General features: G+C 44.1%; 1 protein-coding gene across 2 annotated transcripts in view; it reads right to left on the bottom strand.

Moving 5' to 3' along the window:
• Positions 1-3,292: 3,292 nt before the first annotated feature.
• The window catches only part of LOC106579747 (divergent protein kinase domain 2A), an 84,306-nt gene continuing 63,924 nt past the window's right edge, over positions 3,293-23,674 (bottom strand). For both annotated transcript variants that reach the window (XM_045702852.2, XM_045702851.2), the window contains exon 4: positions 3,293-9,432. In XM_045702852.2, the coding sequence (XP_045558808.1) occupies positions 9,089-9,432 (344 nt within the window). In that variant the 3' untranslated portion in view covers positions 3,293-9,088. The remainder of the gene's footprint in view (positions 9,433-23,674) is intronic.

Genomic DNA, 23,674 nt, shown 5'->3' with positions numbered 1-23,674 from the left:
CCCAGCTGGCACCAACCCCAAGGGGTGTATTCATTTGTCGCACACCGTAGCAAAATGTTTTTTTTTGCAATGAAAACTAGTTTCTGTTGGACCAAATTAGGTCCGTTTAATGTTTGGCTGCGTTAACTTCTGTTTGGTTTCGCAACCCAAGTAGAGTTCCCCAGGTAGTCAACAAAAACACAAGGCTCCTTCATCACCTCAGATACTTGTAGTACTGCACGTAGCGACAGATACCTGTAGTACTGCACGTAGCGACAGATACGTGTAGTAGTGTAGATATGTGTAGTACTACACGTAGCGACAGATACCTGTAGTAGTGTAGATATGTGTAGTACTGCACGTAGCGACAGATACTTGTAGTACTGCACGTAGCGACAGATACCTGTAGTACTGCACGTAGCGACAGATACGTGTAGTAGTGTAGATATGTGTAGTACTGCACGTAGCGACAGATACCTGTAGTAGTGTAGATATGTGTAGTACTGCACGTAGCGACAGATACGTGTAGTACTGTAGATATGTGTAGTACTGTACGTAGCGACAGATACTTGTAGTACTGCACGTAGCGACAGATACTTGTAGTACTGTAGATATGTGTAGTACTGCACGTAGCGACAGATACTTGTAGTAGTGTAGATATGTGTAGTACTGCACGTAGCGACAGATACCTGTAGTAGTGTAGATATGTGTAGTACTGCACGTAGCGACAGATACGTGTAGTACTGTAGATATGTGTAGTACTGTACATAGCGACAGATACGCGTAGTAGTGTACATAGCGACAGATGTGTAGTAGTGTACATAGCGACAGATACGTGTAGTACTATAGATATGTGTAGTACTGCACGTAGCGACAGATACGTGTAGTACTATAGATATGTGTAGTACTGCACGTAGCGACAGATACGTGTAGTAGTGTAGATATGTGTAGTACTGCACGTAGCGACAGATACGTGTAGTAGTGTACATAGCGACAGATATGTGTAGTACTGCACGTAGCGACAGATACGTGTAGTAGTGTAGATATGTGTAGTAGTGTACGTAGCGACAGATACTTGTAGTAGTGTAGATATGTGTAGTAGTGTACATAGCGACAGATACGTGTAGTACTATAGATGTGTAGTACTGTAGATGTGTAGTAGTGTACATAGCAACAGATACGTGTAGTACTGTACATAGCGACAGATACGTGTAGTACTATAGATGTGTAGTACTGTAGATATGTGTAGTACTGTACATAGCAACAGATACGTGTAGTAGTGTAGATATGTGTAGTACTGTACATAGCAACAGATACGTGTAGTATTGTACATAGCGACAGATATGTGTAGTACTGTAGATACGTGTAGTACTGTAGATACGTGTAGTACTGTAGATATGTGCAGTACTGTAGATGTGTAGTACTGTAGATACGTGTAGTACTGTAGATACGTGTAGTACTGTAGATACGTGCAGTACTGTAGATACGTGTAGTACTGTAGATACGTGTAGTACTGTAGATACGTGCAGTACTGTAGATACGTGCAGTACTGTAGATACGTGCAGTCATGAAGCTTGTCATTTAGCTGCTGGCTGGAGCAGTAGTTAGTTCCACCTCAGGCTGTGATGTCAGTAGTTAGTTCCATCCCAGGCTGTGATGTCAGTAGTTAGTTCCACCCCAGGCTGTGATGTCAGTAGTTAGTTCTACCCCAGGCTGTGATGTCAGTAGTTAGTTCTACCCCAGGCTGTGATGTCAGTAGTTAGTTCTACCCCAGGCTGTGATGTCAGTAGTTAGTTCTACCCCAGGCTGTGATGTCAGTAGTTAGTTCTACCCCAGGCTGTGATGTCAGTAGTTAGTTCCACCCCAGGCTGTGATGTCAGTAGTTAGTTCCACCCCAGGCTGTGATGTCAGTAGTTAGTTCTACCCCAGGCTGTGATGTCAGTAGTTAGTTCCACCCCAGGCTGTGATGTCAGTAGTTAGTTCTACCCCAGGCTGTGATGTCAGTAGTTAGTTCTACCCCAGGCTGTGATGTCAGTAGTTAGTTCTACCCCAGGCTGTGATGTCAGTAGTTAGTTCCACCCCAGGCTGTGATGTCAGTAGTTAGTTCCACCCCAGGCTGTGATGTCAGTAGTTAGTTCTACCCCAGGCTGTGATGTCAGTAGTTAGTTCTACCCCAGCCCGCTGTGATGTCAGTAGTTAGTTCTACCCCCAGGCTGTGATGTCAGTAGTTAGTTCCACCCCAGGCTGTGATGTCAGTAGTTAGTTCTACCCAGGCTTTGATGTCAGTAGTTAAAGCCTGGGGTGGAACTAACGACTGACATTAAATCCTGGAAGTTCCTGTGTTCTTTTGCCCATCTTAATCTTTTATTTTTTATTGGCCAGTCTGAGATATGGCTCTTTCTTTGCAACTCTGCCTCGAAGGCCAGCATCCCGGAGTCGGCTCTTCACTGTTGACGTTGAGACTGGTGTTTTGCAGGTTCTATTTAACGAAGCTGCCAGTTGAGGACTTGTGAGGTGTCTGTTTCTCAAACTAAACACTAATGTACTTGTCTTCTTGCTCAGTTGTGCACCGGGGCCTCCCACTACTCTTTCTGTTCTGGTTAGAGCCAGTTTGCGCTGTTCTGTGAAGGGAGTAGTACACAGCGTTGTACGAGATCTTCAGTTTCTTGGCAATTTATCGCATGGAATAGCCTTCATTTCTCAGAACAAGAATAGACTGACGAGTTTCAGAAGAGAGTCCTTTGTTTCTTGCCATTTTGAGCATGTAATCGAACCCATAAATGCTGATGCTCCAGTTTTATTGCTTCTTTAATCAGAACAACAGTTGTCAGCTGTGCTAACATAATTGCAAAAGGGTTTTCTAATTATCAATTAGCCTTTTAAAATAATAAAATTGGATTAGCTAACACAACGTGCCATTGGAACACAGGAGTGATGGTTGCTGATAATGGGCCTCTGTACGCCTATGTAGATATTCCATAAATAAATCTGCCGTTTCCAGCTACAGCAGTGCTGGCTATGTTATGTGTGATGATTACAAGGAGCTATACAAATTAGACAGTCACAAGACGTGGACTTCATTTTGTACCTTTTTTTATTTAACCTTTATTTCACTAAATAAACAAATATGCCTATGGCACATCAAGGGAACTGTAGCCTATTGTTCAGATGGCTTATATGGAAACTGACTGGACACTGACTGTAGGTCTATAACCTCTCACATAGCCTTAATATTAACTCCTGCAGAATGAAGCATTTCTTGCAGTAAAGGGATACACCAAATGTAGGCAACATTATAACTCGGGAACAGGAGTGGAGAAATAAGATTTATTTCTTTCAGCATCTTGAGAGAATGCAAATGTTTAGTTAAAAGAAAATAGCACCTCTACAGACGGTCCCTAACTGTGGTTGAAATACTATCGGCTGTTATGATGCTGATAAAGACAGCACCTTTACAGACGGTCCCTATCTTTATCAGAATCGTAACAGCTGATAGTATTTCAACCACATAAAATATGCATCCAAGCTGACCTGAAATCTATCAGAAACATGTTGGGTTGTTTTCACAGCTTTCTATTTCCTTACAACCGGTCAAACTGATTTCATTTGGAAAGTTATTGCATTTTCACCTCGGTCCCTAAATGCCTTTGCTCTGTGAAAGAAGAAGAGATGACAGAGAACTTTACAGACGTCAACTAAATGTACGCATTCATTCTATAGATTTATGACATTATTCAGGTGAGCAAAGGTTTATTTATTCTTCGAGGGCAACATATAATGACAGAAGAGAAACTGCACGTATCTGATTTTAGACAAGTTGACAAATAGCCAAACAAAATGTCAAATTATAAGCAGAAACATTTTCTCTATTAGCGGGTTATGGTCAGGTGCGGGCCACAGCGGGTTAGGGTCTGGTGCGGGCCACAGCGGGTTAGGGTCTGGTGCGGGTCACAGCGGGTTAGGGTCTGGTGCGGGTCACAGCGGGTTAGGGTCTGGTGCGGGACACAGCGGGTTAGGGTCAGGTGCGGGCCACAGCGGGTTAGGGTCGGGTGCGGGCCACAGCGGGTTAGGGTCGGGAGCGGGCCACAGCGGGTTAGGGTCGGGAGCGGGTCACAGCGGGTTAGGGTCGGGAGCGGGTCACAGCGGGTTAGGGTCGGGTGCGGGTCACAGCGGGTTAGGGTCGGGTGCGGGCCACAGCGGGTTAGGGTCGGGAGCGGGCCACAGCGGGTTAGGGTCTGGTGCGGGCCACAGCGGGTTAGGGTCTGGTGCGGGCCACAGCGGGTTAGGGTCGGGTGCGGGTCACAGCGGGTTAGGGTCTGGTGCGGGACACAGCGGGTTAGGGTCTGGTGCGGGCCACAGCGGGTTAGGGTCTGGTACGGGCCACAGCGGGTTAGGGTCTGGTGCGGGCCACAGCGGGTTAGGGTCTGGTGCGGGTCACAGCGGGTTAGGGTCTGGTGTGGGACACAGCGGGTTAGGTTCGGGACACAGCGGGTTAAGAGTGGGTGTGGGACACAGCGGGTTAGGGTCTGGTGCGGGACACAGCGGGTTAGGGTCTGGTGCGGGACACAGCGGGTTAGGGTCTGGTGCGGGCCACAGCGGGTTAGGGTCTGGTGCGGGACACAGCGGGTTAGGTTCGGGACACAGCGGGTTAAGAGCGGGTGTGGGACACAGCGGGTTAGGGTCTGGTGCGGGACACAGCGGGTTAGGGTCTGGTGCGGGACACAGCGGGTTAGGGTCTGGAGCGGGACACAGCGGGTTAGGGTCTGGTGCGGGACACAGCGGGTTAGGGTCTGGTGCGGGCCACAGCGGGTTAGGGTCTGGTGCGGGCCACAGCGGGTTAGGGTCTGGTGCGGGCCACAGCGGGTTAGGGTCGGGACACAGCGGGTTAAGAGCTGGTGCGGGCCACAGCGGGTTAAGAGCTGGTGCGGGCCACAGCGGGTTAGGGTCTGGTGCGGGCCACAGCGGGTTAGGGTCTGGTGCGGGCCACAGCGGGTTAGGGTCTGGAGCGGGACACAGCGGGTTAGGGTCTGGAGCGGGACACAGCGGGTTAGGGTCTGGTGCGGGCCACACATTTCACTTCATCACATATAGTCTGGCGGCTGTGGATGGGTTATTAGCAATTGCGGGTGCGGGCCACAGCGGGTTAGGGTCGGGAGCGGGTCACAGCGGGATAGGGTCAGGTGAGTGTTAACAAAGTTGAGCCACACACAACTAGCACACACTTGCAGATACACACAAAACAGAGTCAAAATACAATGGAGGCGCAGAAAAGCGCCTGTCGGGATGCGCTCACAGTCGGGCATAAGAGTGAGTGATGGAAATAAATAAATGAGTTTTGAAAAGTAATTTAGGCCAATCATAACCTGCAGTCAAAAACACCTGAAAACACCTGTAGTGACAACCTGAGTGAAGGTAATGACAGAGAGTCAGCGATTGACAGAAAAGTCAACAACACACCAGGTAAGTATATGTATATATATATATATATATATATTAATATTTAAACCCACTAAAAAGTTGTAAATACAACTTTCGAATGAAAGGCACAGTAAAATCAGACACTGCTGATATAATACTCAAATGAAAAATTACAGTACAAAAGCGAACAGTTATTTACGCACATACAAATCCCTCCTCAAACAGCAGAACGAACCAATCACAGTCCTCCAGGCCAGGGAAACAGGAAACATTCCAAAACAAGCTATAAAACAAGGTGCGTCCCAAATGGCACCCTATTCCCTATATAGTGCACTACTATAGTAGCCTAGCTAAACCAGCCTGATTCCCTATATAGAGCGCTACTATAGTAGCCTAGCTAAACCAGCCTGGTTGGTTTAGCTAGGCTACTATAGTAGCGCTCTATATAGGGAATCAGGCTGGTTTAGCTAGGCTACTATAGTAGCGCTCTATATAGGGAATCAGGCTGGTTTAGCTAGGCTACTATAGTAGCGCTCTATATAGGGAATCAGGCTGGTTTAGCTAGGCTACTATAGTAGCGCTCTATATAGGGAATCAGGCTGGTTTAGCTAGGCTACTATAGTAGCGCACTACATAAGAAACAGTACATGTACTGTATGGTGGATTGTATTGACTGTAAATTACTAATCTGATTGTGTTTATAGACCTCTCAAATGGCACCCTATTCCCGATTTAGAGCCAGAGGGCTTTGGTCAAAAGTAGTGCACTATATAGGGAATAGGGTACCCTTTGGGGGGGACACTGTCTATATAGAATGTAGTGTACAGCACTGACTGTTGGACATTGATTTTCTGTTCTCTAGCTCTGAGACGAAAGGACGTTGTTTTTCTGTCCTCTAGCTCTGAGACGAAAGGACGTTGTTTTTCTGTTCTCTAGCTCTGAGACGAAAGGACGTTGTTTTTCTGTTCTCTAGCTCTGAGACGAAAGGACGTTGTTTTTCTGTTCTCTAGCTCTGAGACGAAAGGACGTTGTTTTTCTGTCCTCTAGCTCTGAGACGAAAGGACGTTGTTTTTCTGTCCTCTAGCTCTGAGACGAAAGGACGTTGTTTTTCTGTCCTCTAGCTCTGAGACGAAAGGACGTTGTTTTTCTGTCCTCTAGCTCTGAGACGAAAGGACGTTGTTTTTCTGTCCTCTAGCTCTGAGACGAAAGGACGTTGTTTTTCTGTTCTCTAGCTCTGAGACGAAAGGACGTTGTTTTTCTGTCCTCTAGCTCTGAGACGAAAGGACGTTGTTTTTCTGTCCTCTAGCTCTGAGACGAAAGGACGTTGTTTTTCTGTCCTCTAGCTCTGAGACGAAAGGACGTTGTTTTTCTGTCCTCTAGCTCTGAGACGAAAGGACGTTGTTTTTCTGTTCTCTAGCTCTGAGACGAAAGGACGTTGTTTTTCTGTTCTCTAGCTCTGAGACGAAAGGACGTTGTTTTTCTGTTCTCTAGCTCTGAGATGAAAGGACGCTGAGCTACAACAAAAACTTCTCACTATTCAAATTAACATACAGTACATGATGATTACTTGGGCTTTAATTTATTGGTCCACCAAGTGCAAAATCAACCCAAATGTACTAATTTGTTGGAGATGAAAAATACAGCCCATTTAAAGCTTGATGGCTCAAAGTGACGCTGAGCGGTGAGGAGGCAACGTTTAATACTGAACCCAAAACTCAGAGCTGTGAAATTACAACATGTGAGGAGCCAAATCTGGGTTGTTGAGGAAGTAGATAAAACGCACAGAACAAGACAGGATCAGCATTTCCCTTTTCAAACAGTCAGACATGGAGTCATTTATCAATTACAGCCTCTGTAGGTACTGCAGTCCATCTGCAACGGCAATGCGACATTCATACTGTGGCCCAAATCTTAGGGTCTGTTTGAATACTTTGAAAATGCATCCATCCTTCCTTTATTTATCTCTTGAAGTTAATCACTGATTTAACACAGAGTAGGGAGCCTGGTTAACCCTGGGCTTAGCTGTGATTTAACACAGAGTAGGGAGCTTGGTTAACCCTGGGCTTAGCTGTGATTTAACACAGAGTAGGGAGCTTGGTTAACCCTGGGCTTAGCTGTGATTTAACACAGAGTAGGGAGCTTGGTTAACCCTGGGCTTAGCTGTGATTTAACACAGAGAAGGGAGCTGGGTTAACCCTGGCCCTGGGCTTAGCTGTGATTTAACACAGAGTAGGGAGCTTGGTTAACCCTGACCCTGGGCTTAGCTGTGATTTAACACAGAGAAGAGAGCTGGGTTAACCCTGACCCTGGGCTTAGCTGTGATTTAACACAGAGTAGGGAGCTTGGTTAACCCTGACCCTGGGCTTAGTTGTGATTTAACACAGAGTAGGGAGCTTGGTTAACCCTGACCCTGGGCTTAGTTGTGATTTAACACAGAGTAGGGAGCTTGGTTAACCCTGGCCCTGGGCTTAGCTGTGATTTAACACAGAGTAGGGAGCTTGGTTAACCCTGGGCTTAGCTGTGATTTAACACAGAGAAGGGAGCTTGGTTAACCCTGGGCTTAGCTGTGATTTAACACAGAGTAGGGAGCTTGGTTAACCCTGGCCCTGGGCTTAGTTGTGATTTAACACAGAGAAGGGAGCTTGGTTAACCCTGGGCTTAAGTTGGATTCATACAAATCGTTCCTATGCAGATTGTGTTGCTAGACAGATGGAAGGTTCCTGTGGGCAGTCATACAGGATCAGAACAGCACTGTGTCATGGTACTGGGGGGTAGTTCAGTGTTTCATATAGCCTCTTTGGTATGTATGTATGTATATATATATATATATATATATATATACACACACACACACACACAACATCTAATATCAGACACCACCACAGTCCTCACCATAGTCCTCACCACAGTCCTCATTGGCATCACTATCCTGTTACTTTTCTATTCCTCCCTCCCTATATAAAAACGTTGATTGCCCGACTTCAGGGGAACTGGAAATCAAGTGATCGATTAGAGTAGCAGGAAGTAAAAGGGCTTTTTTTTTTATAGCCAAGGGCTTTTTCCTTCCTCTGTTAACCCTGCGGTGCTCAGGTCTCTATGTGGGAAAACTAGCAGAGTTGAGCTAGTGACCGTCCTCCTCCTGCCAGACCATACACACCCCAGCAGAAATGTAATCATGCTCCTGTTCTGATTCAATCAACCCCCCCCCCCCCCCCCCCCCCCCCACAAAACAAAAAAAAATGGTTAAGATAAAATGTTAGCAAACACAAGAGTCCTGATGGATAAACAGAGAGGGTCTGGGCTTGGCGGAGGAGAGAAGTCATGTACAGTCCATGTTAACCTAACCACGGGTTAAAGCTCCCCTTAGTCGCTGATCCTCTTTCTCCTGGTCCTTCAGCTCAAAACCACTTCATTCTGACCAGCTACCACAGTCAGTTCAGTTTAAACATCTCCTCTGAAGCTGTCCTGGTTGGTTTCCACCAGGAGAGGAGAGGACCGATCAAAGCTTCTGCCGTCGTGTGACCAGTGGGGGGCGGAGACCTCCTGGACTTGAAGTGAGTGTCAAGGTTCAAACGTTCCCGGGGACAAGGTCAGGGGGGAGGAGGGGGGGGGGGGGGGGTCAAACCCAAACCTAACCCCGATCAACCGCCCGGCCGAGATGCAGGCCACCGCTAACCGCCAGCTCTGTTCATTACCTCGCCGTGACGGAGGAGGCGGCCACTAGCTGGGTGAGGTAGTCTCTCAGCTCCTTGGCGGCCGTGAAGCGTCCGTAGCGTTTTTTAGGGTTGGTGCATTCGTCCAACAGAGCTTCTAGCTGGCCGTCTTTGGCTATGTGGGCGGGGGGGTCGTGGAGCAGGCCGCCGGTGGTCCCTCGCCACGTGGCGTAACGCGACAGCAGGTTCTGACACACGGCGTAGTAGTTGTGGTCCACGGTGACGCGGTTACACAGAGACTCCTTGGAGAAGGACAGGCAGGCCTCTTTGTCACAGTCCTCGAAGCGACTCTCGTACCAAACGTCATAGTTCTCTGGTTTATCTGGAGAGAGAGACAGACAGAGAGAGAGAGAGAAATGTGAGACAGGTAGACAGACAGACGGACAGGTGTCACCCATGGTCGTTCTCTGGAGGGAGAGAGGTGAGACACGGTCGTTCTCTGGAGGGAGAGAGGAAGAGAGGTGAGACACGGTCGTTCTCTGGAGGGAGAGAGGTGAGACACGGTCGTTCTCTGGAGGGAGAGAGGAAGAGAGGTGAGACATGGTCGTTCTCTGGAGGGAGAGAGGTGAGACACGGTCGTTCTCTGGAGGAAGAGAGGTGAGACACGGTCGTTCTCTGGAGGGAGAGAGGAAGAGAGGTGAGACACGGTCGTTCTCTGGAGGGAGAGAGGTGAGACACGGTCACTTTCCACCCAAGAGGCGGAAGGCCCGACAGGCAGAAACGCTGGATCGAGACGCAGCACATGCACAAAAATATTTCTAGCTTCAACTGACTGAATTTGATGGGGATTTTTTTTGGACAACTTAAGTATTAAAATGTACTGTTAGATTAATATACGACTACTATGAGTAGGTATTATCTTTAGAGTTACTGATCTAGTTCATGTGTTTTGAGTTTCCACTTACTCAGGTGGTGAATTAGCACCAAATACATTAGCCTATGATATTAGCGCACATAAAGATGCAGGCAAATGTATCTCAATTGAAAAAATAAATAAATAAATAAATAAACATTTAAAATATAATTTCCACAGTAATGACAAAATCACTGGATTATTACGTCTCCTGAGTGGTGCAGCGGTCTAAGACACTGCATCTTAGTGCTTGAGGCGTCACTACAGACACCCTGGTTCAAATCCAGGCTGTATCACAACCGGCCGTGACTGGGAGTCCCACAAGGCGGCCCAGTGTCTTCCGGGTCAATAGCGTATTCCGCTTTCTAATAAAGCTGTGAATGACTTTAAAAAAGATGAAAAGGCATAGAAGAAGAATGTTGGTAATGTTCGTGACACCAAATCACGGGCTGGAGCCCATAAACTGGAAAAACTTAGTGGCAACAGTGCCACCAGAGGGGAAATGTTTAGTCTCTAGTCCTGATACGGGAATGTCGTCCGAATAGAAAAGTTAAGATTGTAGAGGACCAAGATGAGAAGAATGTTGGCTCGGCCAAAACGCAGGCTACTGTGAAACCCGCTATTCAGGTAGGATGCTTTTGCATTTGTTTTCTTCCCCCCCTTCTCGTATTTATAATTATTTGTTTTATCATTATTGATATTTGTCTTTTTAATCGTTTGCTCCGTATGTAGTTTAAGAAAGGTTATAAGTAAACCTGTTGTAAAATCAATATCATTAGGCCAATTGCTGTCATTTGTTGGGCACTCGGTCATTTCTGCATTATAGCTGGTTCCAAACTTCTGTCAAGGTTTAAAAACCAGTTCAGAAGTGTTTTGTTTCATTCTGTTGAACCATTTTCTTCGGGCCAAATGAAGTTCCAACCGTAACGATGTGTTTGCCTTGATATAAAATAATTTTTGGTATTTTCCCTATAAACAATGGCTCGACTTACTTTTGATATTATTAACTTAATAAAAAGTTAATACATTTTTGTGAAGGTTTGGTGTGTTGTGGCTATTAATCTATTTTACTGCAGGCCTATGGTACGAAGGCAGCGCACCCCTGGCGTTCCAGCCAGCTCTGACAGTTGGACTTGAGGAAGAATGTTTCAGCTCTACCAGAGTTATTTCTAACAATATGATGCTTATTTATATATATATACGCAAAAATATTCTTATTGAAAACTAACGAATTAGCCACCTCCTGTATGAATTTGCCTCCTTCTGTACTGAAAATAAATTCCTTTCGGTGTCGGAGTATTGCCGCGGGCATATCTGTCTCTCTCTCTCTCTCACGCTCTCTCTCACGCTCTCTCTCACGCTCTCTCTAAGCCTAAGCTTCACACACACATATATATATATATATATATTTGTTGATATTAATATCATACAGTAGTCACCTAAGCCTATAGGCCTATGCATGCAATGTCCTGATACACTTAGTGCTCAAATCTCTGACAGCTGAACTGTGAGGTGGACAAATATCATTTTAGGAAAGTAAAAAAAAAATCTATAAAAACAACAGGCTATGAAGATTTGAATATTCTACACATTGAAACAGCAGGAATACTGTTTTTTTTGTAATTAGTTATAGGCTGTTTAAGGACTCGTAAATGTGACTCATTTTTCCAATATTCCTCGTTGCAGGGGGGGGGGTGGACGGTCTCAATGGGGTTACACACCCAATGAATACGTTTAACTGGGGTCATATCTCAAAATGTCAGATAAATTAAAATCATAATAATATGACTAGGAATTAAAAAAAAAAAAAAAAAAAAATGTGAAAGAGGGAGTGAGTCCATTACATTTCAACAGCAGTAAATGTATAATTAATATTCGTATCATTGTTTCAGATCAGATCCTCTTCCAATAAGCTGGAATTGATCTAGATTCTGGGAACAAATGGCCGTCTACCATGGGACAATCCTGGCAGCTTCAAGCAGGGCGTTTCAAAATGGCTGCTAGATGAGTCTATTTAAAAAAAAAAATAAAAAATACATTTTCAAAATTGGCATGATGTGTAGTAGGGAAAATAATCAACATGAAAAATCTTACACGACCAGGCCCTGAAGGAGATTACTGAGAGTGTCTGTGACATCAGAAGCAATTATAGAAATGTATTTGGGATAGATTACAACCAGTAAACAAACTCATTAAACATTTAATCTGGCAGAAATAGAACAACCACTTTCCTGTTTTATGGAACCAATCAACATTTGGACAGTTTCCCATCTCCATCATCGGTGCACGTTATATTTCACTCTCTATTCAGGGAGGTTTATAGAGGACAACACTCTCTGTTTAGGGAGGTTTATAGAGGACAATACTCTCTGTTCAGGGAGGTTTATAGAGGACAATACTCTCTGTTCAGGGAGGTTTATAGAGGACAATACTCTCTGTTCAGGGAGGTTTATAGAGGACAACACTCTGTTCAGGGAGGTTTATAGAGGACAACACTCTCTATTCAGGGAGGTTTATAGAGGACAACACTCTCTGTTTAGGGAGGTTTATAGAGGACAATACTCTCTGTTCAGGGAGGTTTATAGAGGACAACACTCTCTGTTTAGGGAGGTTTATAGAGGACAACACTCTCTGTTTAGGGAGGTTTATAGAGGACAATACTCTCTGTTCAGGGAGGTTTATAGAGGACAACACTCTCTATTCAGGGAGGTTTATAGAGGACAACACTCTCTATTCAGGGAGGTTTATAGAGGACAACACTCTCTATTCAGGGAGGTTTATAGAGGACAACACTCTATTTAGGGAGGTTTATAGAGGACAACACTCTCTGTTCAGGGAGGTTTATAGAGGACAACACTCTCTGTTTAGGGAGGTTTATAGAGGACAACACTCTCTATTCAGGGAGGTTTATAGAGGACAACACTCTATTTAGGGAGGTTTATAGAGGACAACACTCTATTTAGGGAGGTTTATAGAGGACAACACTCTCTGTTCAGGGAGGTTTATAGAGGACAACACTCTCTATTCAGGGAGGTTTATAGAGGACAACACTCTCTGTTCAGGGAGGTTTATAGAGGACAACACTCTCTATTCAGGGAGGTTTATAGAGGACAACACTCTATTTAGGGAGGTTTATAGAGGACAACACTCTCTGTTCAGGGAGGTTTATAGAGGAAAACACTCTCTGTTCAGGGAGGTTTATAGAGGACAACACTCTCTGTTTAGGGAGGTTTATAGAGGACAACACTCTCTATTCAGGGAGGTTTATAGAGGACAACACTCTCTGTTCAGGGAGGTTTATAGAGGACAACACTCTCTATTTAGGGAGGTTTATAGAGGACAATACTCTCTGTTCAGGGAGGTTTATAGAGTGGAAAACAGATCTCTCATGATAATGAAGCAGTTGGAGATCAGTTGGAGACCAATAGTTGGAGAGGAGGATGATTCCTGAGGATTCAATCATCATCATCAGGGGATCATCCGTTCTAAGGCAGTGGTTCTACGGCCCTGTCAGAACGACTCAGTCCCACCTGACGACACACGTTATGTTCTTCTATCCTTGTTGGGACCTCAAATGAACATTTCCATTCAGAATCCTATTTTCCTTAACCCTTAGCATAACCTTAACCCTAACTAACCGCTTACCCTAATTGTAACACTAAAACTAACCGTTAAGCTTAAAATAGCCTTTGTCCTCATGGGGGACTTAAGGTCCTTTAGGATAGAAAAACCAACACACACACACACACACACACACACACACACACACACACACACACACACACACACACACACACACACACACACACACACACACACACACACACACACACACACACACACACACACACACACACACACAGCCCCGCCAGCTAGCTAGGGTCCCATCTGTTGCAGATGGGCCCTTTCAGTTCAATCAGGGTTTTTGACAAAGACAGATTAAGAATGAGCCAGAAATACACATGCTCATGGTGAGGACAATTACATTTAAAAAGTTTCAGAAGAATCAAACATCATGGGCCAACTGACAGCATCGGGAGAAGGACACAACAATACATATATGAATGGTAACATACATTCTTTTGGAGAGATTGGAAACCCAAATTGGTCTACATGGACAAGTTCTGGCCTGGTTTAGATCTTATCTGTCGGAAAGATATCAGTTTGTCTCTGTGAATGGTTTGTCCTCTGACAAATCAATTGTAAATTTCGGTGTTCCTCAAGGTTCCGTTTTAGGACCACTATTGTTTTCACTATATATTCTACCTCTTGGTGATGTCATTCGAAAACATAATGTTAAATTTCACTGCTATGCGGACGACACACAGCTGTACATTTCAATGAAACATGGTGAAGCCCCAAAATTGCCCTCGCTAGAAGCATGTGTTTCAGACATAAAGAAGTGGATGGCTGCAAACTTTCTACTTTTAAACTCGGACAAAACAGAGATGCTTGTTCTAGGTCCCAAGAAACAAAGAGATCTTCTGTTGAATCTGACAATTAATCTGGATGGTTGTACAGTCGTCTCAAATACAACTGTGAAGGACCTCGGCGTTACTCTGGACCCTGATCTCTCTTTTGAAGAACATATCAAGACTGTTTCAAGGACAGCTTTTTTCCATCTACGTAACATTGCAAAAATCAGAAACTTTCTGTCCAAAAATGATGCACAAAAATTAATCCATGCTTTTGTTACTTCTAGGCTGGACTACTGCAATGCTCTACTTTCCGGCTACCCGGATAAAGCACTAAACAAACTTCAGTTAGTGCTAAATACGGCTGCTAGAATCCTGACTAGAACCAAAAAATGTGATCATACTACTCCAGTGCTAGCCTCCCTACACTGGCTTCCTGTTAAGGCAAGGGCTGATTTCAAGGTTTTACTGCTAACCTACAAAGCATTACATGGGCTTACTCCTACCCATCTTTCCGATTTGGTTCTGCCGTACATACCTACACGTACGCTACGGTCACAAGACGCAGGCCTCCTAATTGTCCCTAGAATTTCTAAGCAAACGGCTGGAGGTAGGGCTTTCTCCTATAGAGCTCCATATTTATGGAATGGTCTGTCTACCCATGTGAGAGACGCAGACTCAGTCTCAACCTTTAAGTCTTTACTGAAGACTTATCTCTTCAGTAGGTCCTATGATTAAGTATAGTCTGGCCCAGGAGTGTGAAGGTGAACGGAAAGGCTGGAGCAACGAACCGCCCTTGCTGTCTCTCCCTTGCCGGTTCCCCTCTCTCCACTGGGATTCTCTGCCTCTAACCCTATTACAGGGGCTGAGTCACTGGCTTACTGGTGTTCTTCCATGCCGTCCATGGGAGGGGTGCGTCACTTGAGTGGGTTGAGTCACTGACGTGGTCTTCCTGTCTGGGTTGGCGCCCCCCCCCCTTGGGTTGTGCCATGGCGGAGATTTTTATGGGCTATACTCGGCCTTGTCTTAGGACGGTAAGTTGGTGGTTGGAGACATCCCTCTAGTGGTGTGGGGGCTGTGCTTTGGCAAAGTGGGTGGGGTTATATCCTGCCTGTTTGGCCCTGTCCGGGGGTATCATCGGATGGGGCCACAGTGTCTTCTGATCCCTCCTGTCTCAGCCTCCAGTATTTATGCTGCAGTAGTTTGTGTCGGGGGGCTAGGGTCAGTCTGTTACATCTGGAGTATTTCTCTTGTCTTATCCGGTGTCCTGTATGAATTTAAATATGCTCTCTCTAATTCTCTCTTTCTCTCTTTCTGTCTTTCTCTCGGAGGACCTGAGCCCTAGGACCATGCCTCAGGACTACCTGGCATGATGACTCCTTGCTGTCCCCAGTCCACCTGGCCGTGCTGCTGCTCCAGTTTCAACTGTTCTGCCTGCGGCTATGGAACCCTGACCTGTTCACCGGACGTGCTTGTTGCACCCTCGACAACTACTATGATTATTATTATTTGACCATGCTGGTCATTTATGAACATTGTAACATCTTGACCATGTTCTGTTATAATATCCACCCGGCACAGCCAGAAGAGGACTGGCCACCCCTCATAGCCTGGTTCCTCTCTAGGTTTCTTCCTAGGTTTTTGGCCTTTCTAGGGAGTTTTTCCTAGGGAGTTTTTCCTAGCCACCGTGCTTCTTTCACATGCATTGCTTGCTGTTTGGGGTTTTAGGCTGGGTTTCTGTACAGCACTTTGAGATATCAGCTGATGTACGAAGGGCTATATAAATAAATTTGATTTGACATAGAGGTGCAGTGAAACATGTTGTTTTTACAGGGTCGGCCATAGTAGTACAGCTCTTATGGAGTACAAATTTACACAAGAAGCAACCTATTATCACACAGTCAAACTCTCATTTCATTTAGTAAGTTCACCATTCTGCAGTTCTCACGAAATAACTGTTCTTGTTCTGCAATTGGTTCTTTCTTTTATATTATAAACAGATGCAAAACATCTGCAACATCTTGCAAAACAGATGCTTTCTTAGCTTTTTGGTGAAAGCACATTTTGCAATATTCTAAGTACATAGCCCAGGCATCACGGGCTCGCTATTTAGACACCCGGCAAGTTTAGCACTCACCATAATCATATTTACTATTATAAAAGTTTGATTACCTTTTGTTGTCTTCGTCAGAATGCACACCCAGGACTGCTACTTCAATAACAAATGTTGGTTTGGTCCAAAATAATCCATCGTTATATCCGAATAGCGGCGTTTTGTTTGTGCGTTCCAGACACTATCCGAAATGGTAAAGAAGGGTCGTGCGCATGGCGCATGGCGCAATTCGTGACAATAAAATTCTAAATATTCCATTACCGTACTTCGAAGCATGTCAACCGCTGTTTAAAATCAATTTTTACGCCATTTTTCTCGTAGAAAAGCGATAATATTCCGACAGGGAATCTCCTTTTCGGCAAACAGAGGAAAAAATCACAAAGGCGGGGGCGGTCGGGTCACGCGCATAAGCCCAGAGTCCCTTGATCGGCCACTTGAGAAAGGCGATAATGTGTTTCAGCCTGGGGCTGGAATGACGACATTCTGTTTTTTCCCGGGCTCTGAGAGCCTATGGAAGACGTGGGAAGTGTCACGTTAGAGCAGAGATCCTTAGTAAAAGATAGAGATGGAAAAGAAGTTCAAGAAATGGTCAGACAGGCCACTTCCTGTAAAGGAATCTCTCAGGTTTTGACCTGCCATTTGAGTTCTGTTATACTCACAGACACCATTCAAACAGTTTTAGAAACTTTAGGGTGTTTTCTATCCATATGTAATAAGTATATGCATATTCTAGTTACTGGGTAGGAGTGGTAACCAGATTAAATCGGGTATGTTTTTTATCCAGCCTTGTCAATACTGCCCCCTAGCCATAACAGGTTAACTGACTTGCTCAAGGGCACAGACAGATTATTTTGACCTTGTCGGCTTGGGTCAACGAGCCCAGCGGCCTTTCGGTTACTGGCTCAACGCTCAAACCACTAGACAATATATATATATATTTTTTTTTTATGAAGCCCGATGACTGAGGTGGTGTACTCCTCAATGCCATTGGATGAAAACATGGAACGTCTAGTCTGTGCTAAAAAAAAAAAGAAAACAGTTCTGTAGCGTAGCATCCGCGTCAACTGACCACTTCCGTATTGAGCTGGTACTTCCTGCTTTGGCGAGAGAGAGCTTTGTATGCATCTCTGTGTGTGGAGTAAAGATGGTCTAGAGATTTTTTCCCCCTCTTGTTGCATGCTTTTTTTTTTAATGAGGAATCATTTGGTTTCCTGGATCTTCTCACAGCATTATTAGGCTGCGTTGAGACACATTTATCAACGAGCCGAGTCGAGCTCAGTTAAACCCTACCATTGTGTCGCTGAGTTGTCATAATGCTTCAACATATGTACATTACACCATGGCGTGTTGGAAGAAACAATGTAAGTAACCTCATTTATGTCCCTCTAACTGCCCTGAATGCCTCTGCTGATTCCACAGCTATTGTATACTGTAATTATGTGCCTATGAACCAGAGTTATACTGTTACAACTGAGACGGTGTGCCCTAGGAGGAAGTCCACTGTGTGCAGCTCAACCTGCACTATCAACTCAAACATAAATAACATGAGCATGTCTACTTCTGCTAAGCTTCTCAGTAAAACAATGAAAACAAGCAAGCATCTCAGAACAGTGCTAGAAATATCCCACGTTAACATATGTAATTTAAGAAACAAGGTTCATGAAAATCAATCATTTGCTAGTAACAGATGACATTCATAATCTGACAATCTCTGAAATTATTTTTTTTTAGATAATACCTATGGTTATAACATTGACAGAAAAGCCAAAAGGTGGAGGTGCTGCTGTTTATATTCAGAACCACATTCCGGTGAAGAGGATCTCATGTTAAATACTGTTGAGGTAATATGGCTACAGGTTCATCTGCTTCACCTAAAGACCATTCTGGTGGGAAGCTGCTATAGACCACCAAGTGCTAACAGTCAGTATCTGGATAACGTGTGAAATGTTTTATCATGTACAGTGCATTCGGAAAGTATTCAGATTCCTTGACTTTTCCCACATTGTTAGGTTACAGCCTTATTTTAAAATTGATTAAATTGTCCCCCCCCCCCCCCGTTAATCTACCCCATAATGACAAAGCAAAAACAGGTTTTTAGAAATGTTTGCAAATTTATAGACAATTTAAAAACTGAAATATCACATAAATATTCAGACCATTTACTCAGTAATTTGTTGAAGCACCTTTGGCAGCGATTACAGCCTCGAGTCTTCTTGGGTATGACGCTACAAGCTTGGCACACCTGTATTTAGGGAATTTCTCCCATTCTTCTCTGCAGATCCTCTCAAGCTCTGTCAGGTTGGATGGAGAGCGTTGCGGCACAGCAATTTTCAGGTCTCTCCAATCGGGTTCAAGTCTTGGCTCTGGCTGGGCCACTCAAGGACATTCAGAGATTTGTCCCGAAGCCACTCCTGCGTTGTCTTGGCTGTGTGCTTAGGGTCATTGTCCTGTTGGAAGGTGAACCTTCGCCCCAGTCTGAGGTCCTGAGCGCTCTGGAGCAGGTTTTTATCAAGGATCTCTCTGTACTTTGCTCCGTTCATCTTTCCCCTCGATCCTGACTATTCTCCCAGTCCCTGCCACTGAAAAACATCCCCACAGCATGACGCTGCCATCACCATGCTTCACCGTAGGGACGGTGCCAGGTTTCCTCCAGACATGACGCTTGACATTCAGGCCAAAGAGTTACATTTTGTCAAACTCCAAGCGGAATTGGAGGTGTACCTGTGGATGTGGATTTCTTTTGATTTTCCCATGATGTCAAGCAAAGAGGCACTGAGTTTGAAGGTAGGCCTTGAAATACATCCACAGGTACACCTCCTATTGACTCAAATGATGTCAATTAGCCTATCAGAAGCTTCTAAAGCCATGACATCATTTTCTGGACTTTTCCAAGCTGTTTAAAGGCACAGTCAACTTAGTGTATGTACACTTCTGACCCACTGGAATTGTGATACAGTGAATTATAAGTGAAATAATCTATGCACAAAGTAGATGATTTAACCGACTTGCCAAAACTATAGTTTGTTAACAAGAAATGTGTGGAGTGGTTGAAAAAACTAGTTTTAATGACTCCAACCTAAGTGGAATGTAAACTTCCAACTTCAACTGTACGTGGATTTTGGTAGATATATGATAGTAACGTGTTGTGAAGAGTGTTATGAAATGTAATGTCATGTAATATTTAAAATTTTATAAAACTGTTAATGTTGCTGGATCCACTATTCATGTTTCAAGCATGGTGGTGGCTGCATCATGTTATGGGTATGCTTGTCATCTACAAGGACTAAGGAGCTTTTTAGGATAAAAAAATAAACTGAACAGTTAAGCACAGGCAAAATCCTAGAGGAAAACCTGGTTCAGTTTGCTTTCCAACAGACACTGGGAGACCAATGCACCTTTCAGTAGGACAATAACCTAAAACACCAAAGGCCACATCTACACTGGAGTTGCTTACCAAGTCGGCGTTGAATGTTCCTGAGTGGTCAAGTTACAGTTCTGACTTAAGTTGGTTTGAAAATCTATGGCAAGACTTGAAAATGGCCGTCTAGCAATAATCAACAACCAACAGCTTGAAGAATAAAAAAATAATAAAAATAATATATTGTACAATCCAGGCGTGCAGAGCTCTTAGACTTAGCCAGCAAATTGTAATCACTACCAAAGGTGACTCTAACATGTACTGACTCAGGGGTGTGAATACTTATGTAAATTAGATATGTTCTTTACTGTCATTATGAGGTATTGTGTGTAGATGGATGAGAAAATAAATACATTTAATCTGTTTTGAGTTCTAGCACTGTGCGTGGGGTGTATAACAAGGTCAAGCACAGGGAAAAAGAAAGTACTTTGTTGCTTCTTTCTCTGAAACTCCCAAAAAAAAGGCTGTCATTGTAAAATAAGAATTTGTTCTTAAGTGACTTGCCTAGTTAAATAAAAGGTAAAATATTTTTTTAATTTTTTTTAATGTAAAAGTGTTACAATCACCTTCCTTTCCAACCAGAGGCTGGAAACAAAGCAGATTATTTCCAATTCAAATTCCTCCTGGATCTCTGGTTGACAGTGTGGTTAGAGACGTTTTTTTCCTCCTACCCTGATATCAGGCACCTCCACGTAAAGATGGTTTGATATTCTCCTCACACCACTTTCCCTCTCGTTTCAAATCACCCTGAGGACGCCATCGGGTCAAATACACAGAATACTTATGCAGTTACATTTTTTTTTACCAGACCAGCTTCGAGAAAAAAAACAAAAAAACGGTAGTGTTGTGTGCTTTTGTTTTCCAAAAAGCCAACGGGACAAATGTCTCCTATTGTTATGCTAAACCTATGCTAAATAATAAAATGACAATATCCACCTAACCATGTACACTATAATCAGCATTATTACTATTAGCTAGACTGAACCTACTACATGTAGATGGTGTGATTGTGGCAGGAAACCAGATACCTGCTGAAGCCTTTTGCATGATGGAGTTTGAAGTCAAATTAGTCTGTATTTACATAGACACGATTTTACCTCAGGTTTAAGTGTCTTTCAGTCTCAGCTCTGGTTGTTCTTAAATGGAGTGTGTGTATATTTATAATATATATATATATTTACACATGTTAAGTTTGCTGAAAATAAACACAGTTGACAGTGAGAGGGTGTTTTTTTGTTTTGTTTACTGAGTTTATATCTATCTATCTATCTATCTCTATATATCTATATATATATAAACTCAGTAAACAAAACAAAAAAACACCCTCTCACTGTCAACTGCGTTTATTTTCAGCAAACTTAACATGTGTAAATATTTGTATGAACATAACAAGATTCAACAACTGAGACATAAACTGAACAAGTTCCACAGACAGAGATAAGTTCCACAGATAAGGTAGGGGTGGTTTACAGAAGATAGCAAGCACAATTTTGGTAAAGGACCAAGTCCATATTATGGCAAGAACAGTTAAAAGAAGCAGAGAAGCGACAGTCCGACAATCATTACTTTAAGACATGAAGGTCAGTCAATCCGGAACATTTCAAGAACTTTGAAAGTTTCTTCAAGTGCAGTCACGAAAACCATCAAGAGCTATAATGAAACTGGCTCTCATTAGGGCCGCCACAGGAAAGGAAAACTCAGAATGACCTCTGCTGCAGAGGATACGTTCATTAGAGTTAACTGCACCTCAGATTGCAGCCCAAATAAATGCTTCACAGAGTTCAAGTTACAGACACATCTCAACATCAACTGTTCAGAGGAGACTGTGTGAATCAGGCCTTCATGGTCGAATTTCTGCAAAGAAACCACTACTAAAGGACACCAATAAGAAGAGACTTGCTTGGGCCAAGAAACACGAGCAATGGACATTAGACTGGTGGAAATCTGTCCTTTGGTCTGATGAGTCCAAATTTGAGATTTTTGGTTCCAACAGCCTTGTCTTTACGAGACACAGAATAGGTGAACAGATGATCTCCGCATGTGTGGTTCCCACCATGAAGCATGGAGGAGGAGGTGTGGGGGTGCTTTGCTGGTGACACTGTCTGTGATTTATTTAGAATTCAAGGCACACTTAACCAACATGGCTACCACAGCATTCTGCAGCGATACACCATCCCATCTGGTTTGAGCTTAGTGGGACTATCATTTGTTTTTCAACAGGACAATGAACCAACACACCTCCAGGCTGTGTAAGGGCTATTTGACCAAGAAGGAGAGTGATGAAGTGCTGCATCAGATGACCTGGCCTCCACAATCACCCGACCTCAACCCAATGGGGGTGGTTTGGGATGAGTTGGACCGCAGAGTAAAGGAAAAGCAGCCAACAAGTGCTCAGCATATGTGGGAACTCCTTCAAGAATGTTGGAAAACCATTCCAGGTGAAGCTGGTTGAGAGAATTCAAACGCATGTGCAAAGCTTACATAAAGGCAAAATACCATGGCATTTGGCATCATGCGGCAGGGACTGGAAGACTAATGATTATCGAGTCAACGATGAACGGAGAAAAATACAGAGAGATCCATGATGAAAACCTGCTACAGAGCACTCTGGACCTCAGACTGGGGCGAGGGTTCACCTTCCAATAGGAAAAAAAGACCCTAAGCACACAGCCATGATAACGCAGTAGTGGCTTCGGGACAAGTCTCTGAATGTCCTTGAGTGGCCCAGCCAGAGCCCAGACTCCGCAGAGAAGAATGGTAGAAACTCGTACCCAAGAAGCACCTTTCGCAGCTGTAATCGCTGCGAAAGGTGCTTTAATAAAGTACTGAGTAAATGGTCTGAATACTTATGTAAATATAATATTTTTTTTCCCCCCTTGTTTTTTGAAAATGTTAAAAAAGCAAAAATGTAAAAAAAATATAAAACTGTTTTTGCTTTGTCATTATGGGGTATGGTGTGTCGATTGATGAGGTGAAAAAAAAAAACGATTTAATCATTTTTAGAATGAGGCTGTAATGTAACAAAATGTGGACAAAGTCAAGGGGTCTTCCTGGGTCTGACTACTTACAGAATGCACTGTATAAGCTACATTGTGCGCACACACACACACACACACGGTGAGTGTCCATCTGCTCTTTTGTGGTGACAGACCTTGTACTTTGGCCAGCATTTTATCTCAGTGTGTGTTTGTCACGATCCATCCCCATCTCTCTCTTTCCCGCGCACACACACACACACACACACACACACACACACACACACACACACACACACACACACATCTGTCACAAGGCACAGTGGTGGTACCAGTCCCCCACAGACAGTGGTTTTATCATTTTAATAGGATTTCTACAGGGGGACACATTTAAAGCTCTTTTCCCACCCTCTGCTGCAGTGCTGGGGAGGTATGTGTGTGTGTGTGTGTGTGTGTGTGTGTGTGTGTAGACAGGGCGTTAGAGGGTAAACTAGTGGCATGGCTTCTGCATGGACAAGATATGAAAGTTTGTTCCACTTTTGATTCATCTATTGCCGTTATCACTTTTTGAAGGACAGACCTGGGGCAAAAGTTAGTTAGCAGGTCAACTCAATCTAGTTACATCTGTGCATCGCTTCCGTTGTAACGGGACATGTTGGACATGAAGCCCAAGCACAACCTTTCCATAGGTACCCTAATCTCTCGTGGATACTATTACCTTTATACATCTGTCACGACTGACTGGGGAATACGTGAGATAACACACAGCGTTAGTTCAGGTGGGGGAGGG

The sequence above is a fragment of the Salmo salar genome, chromosome 19 (genome assembly GCF_965601325.2).
Source record: "Salmo salar chromosome 19, fSalSal1, whole genome shotgun sequence".
In the NCBI taxonomy this organism is placed as follows: domain Eukaryota; kingdom Metazoa; phylum Chordata; class Actinopteri; order Salmoniformes; family Salmonidae; genus Salmo; species Salmo salar.
Note: the sequence above shows the minus strand (reverse complement) of the source record. Positions and strands in the feature narration are given on the sequence as shown.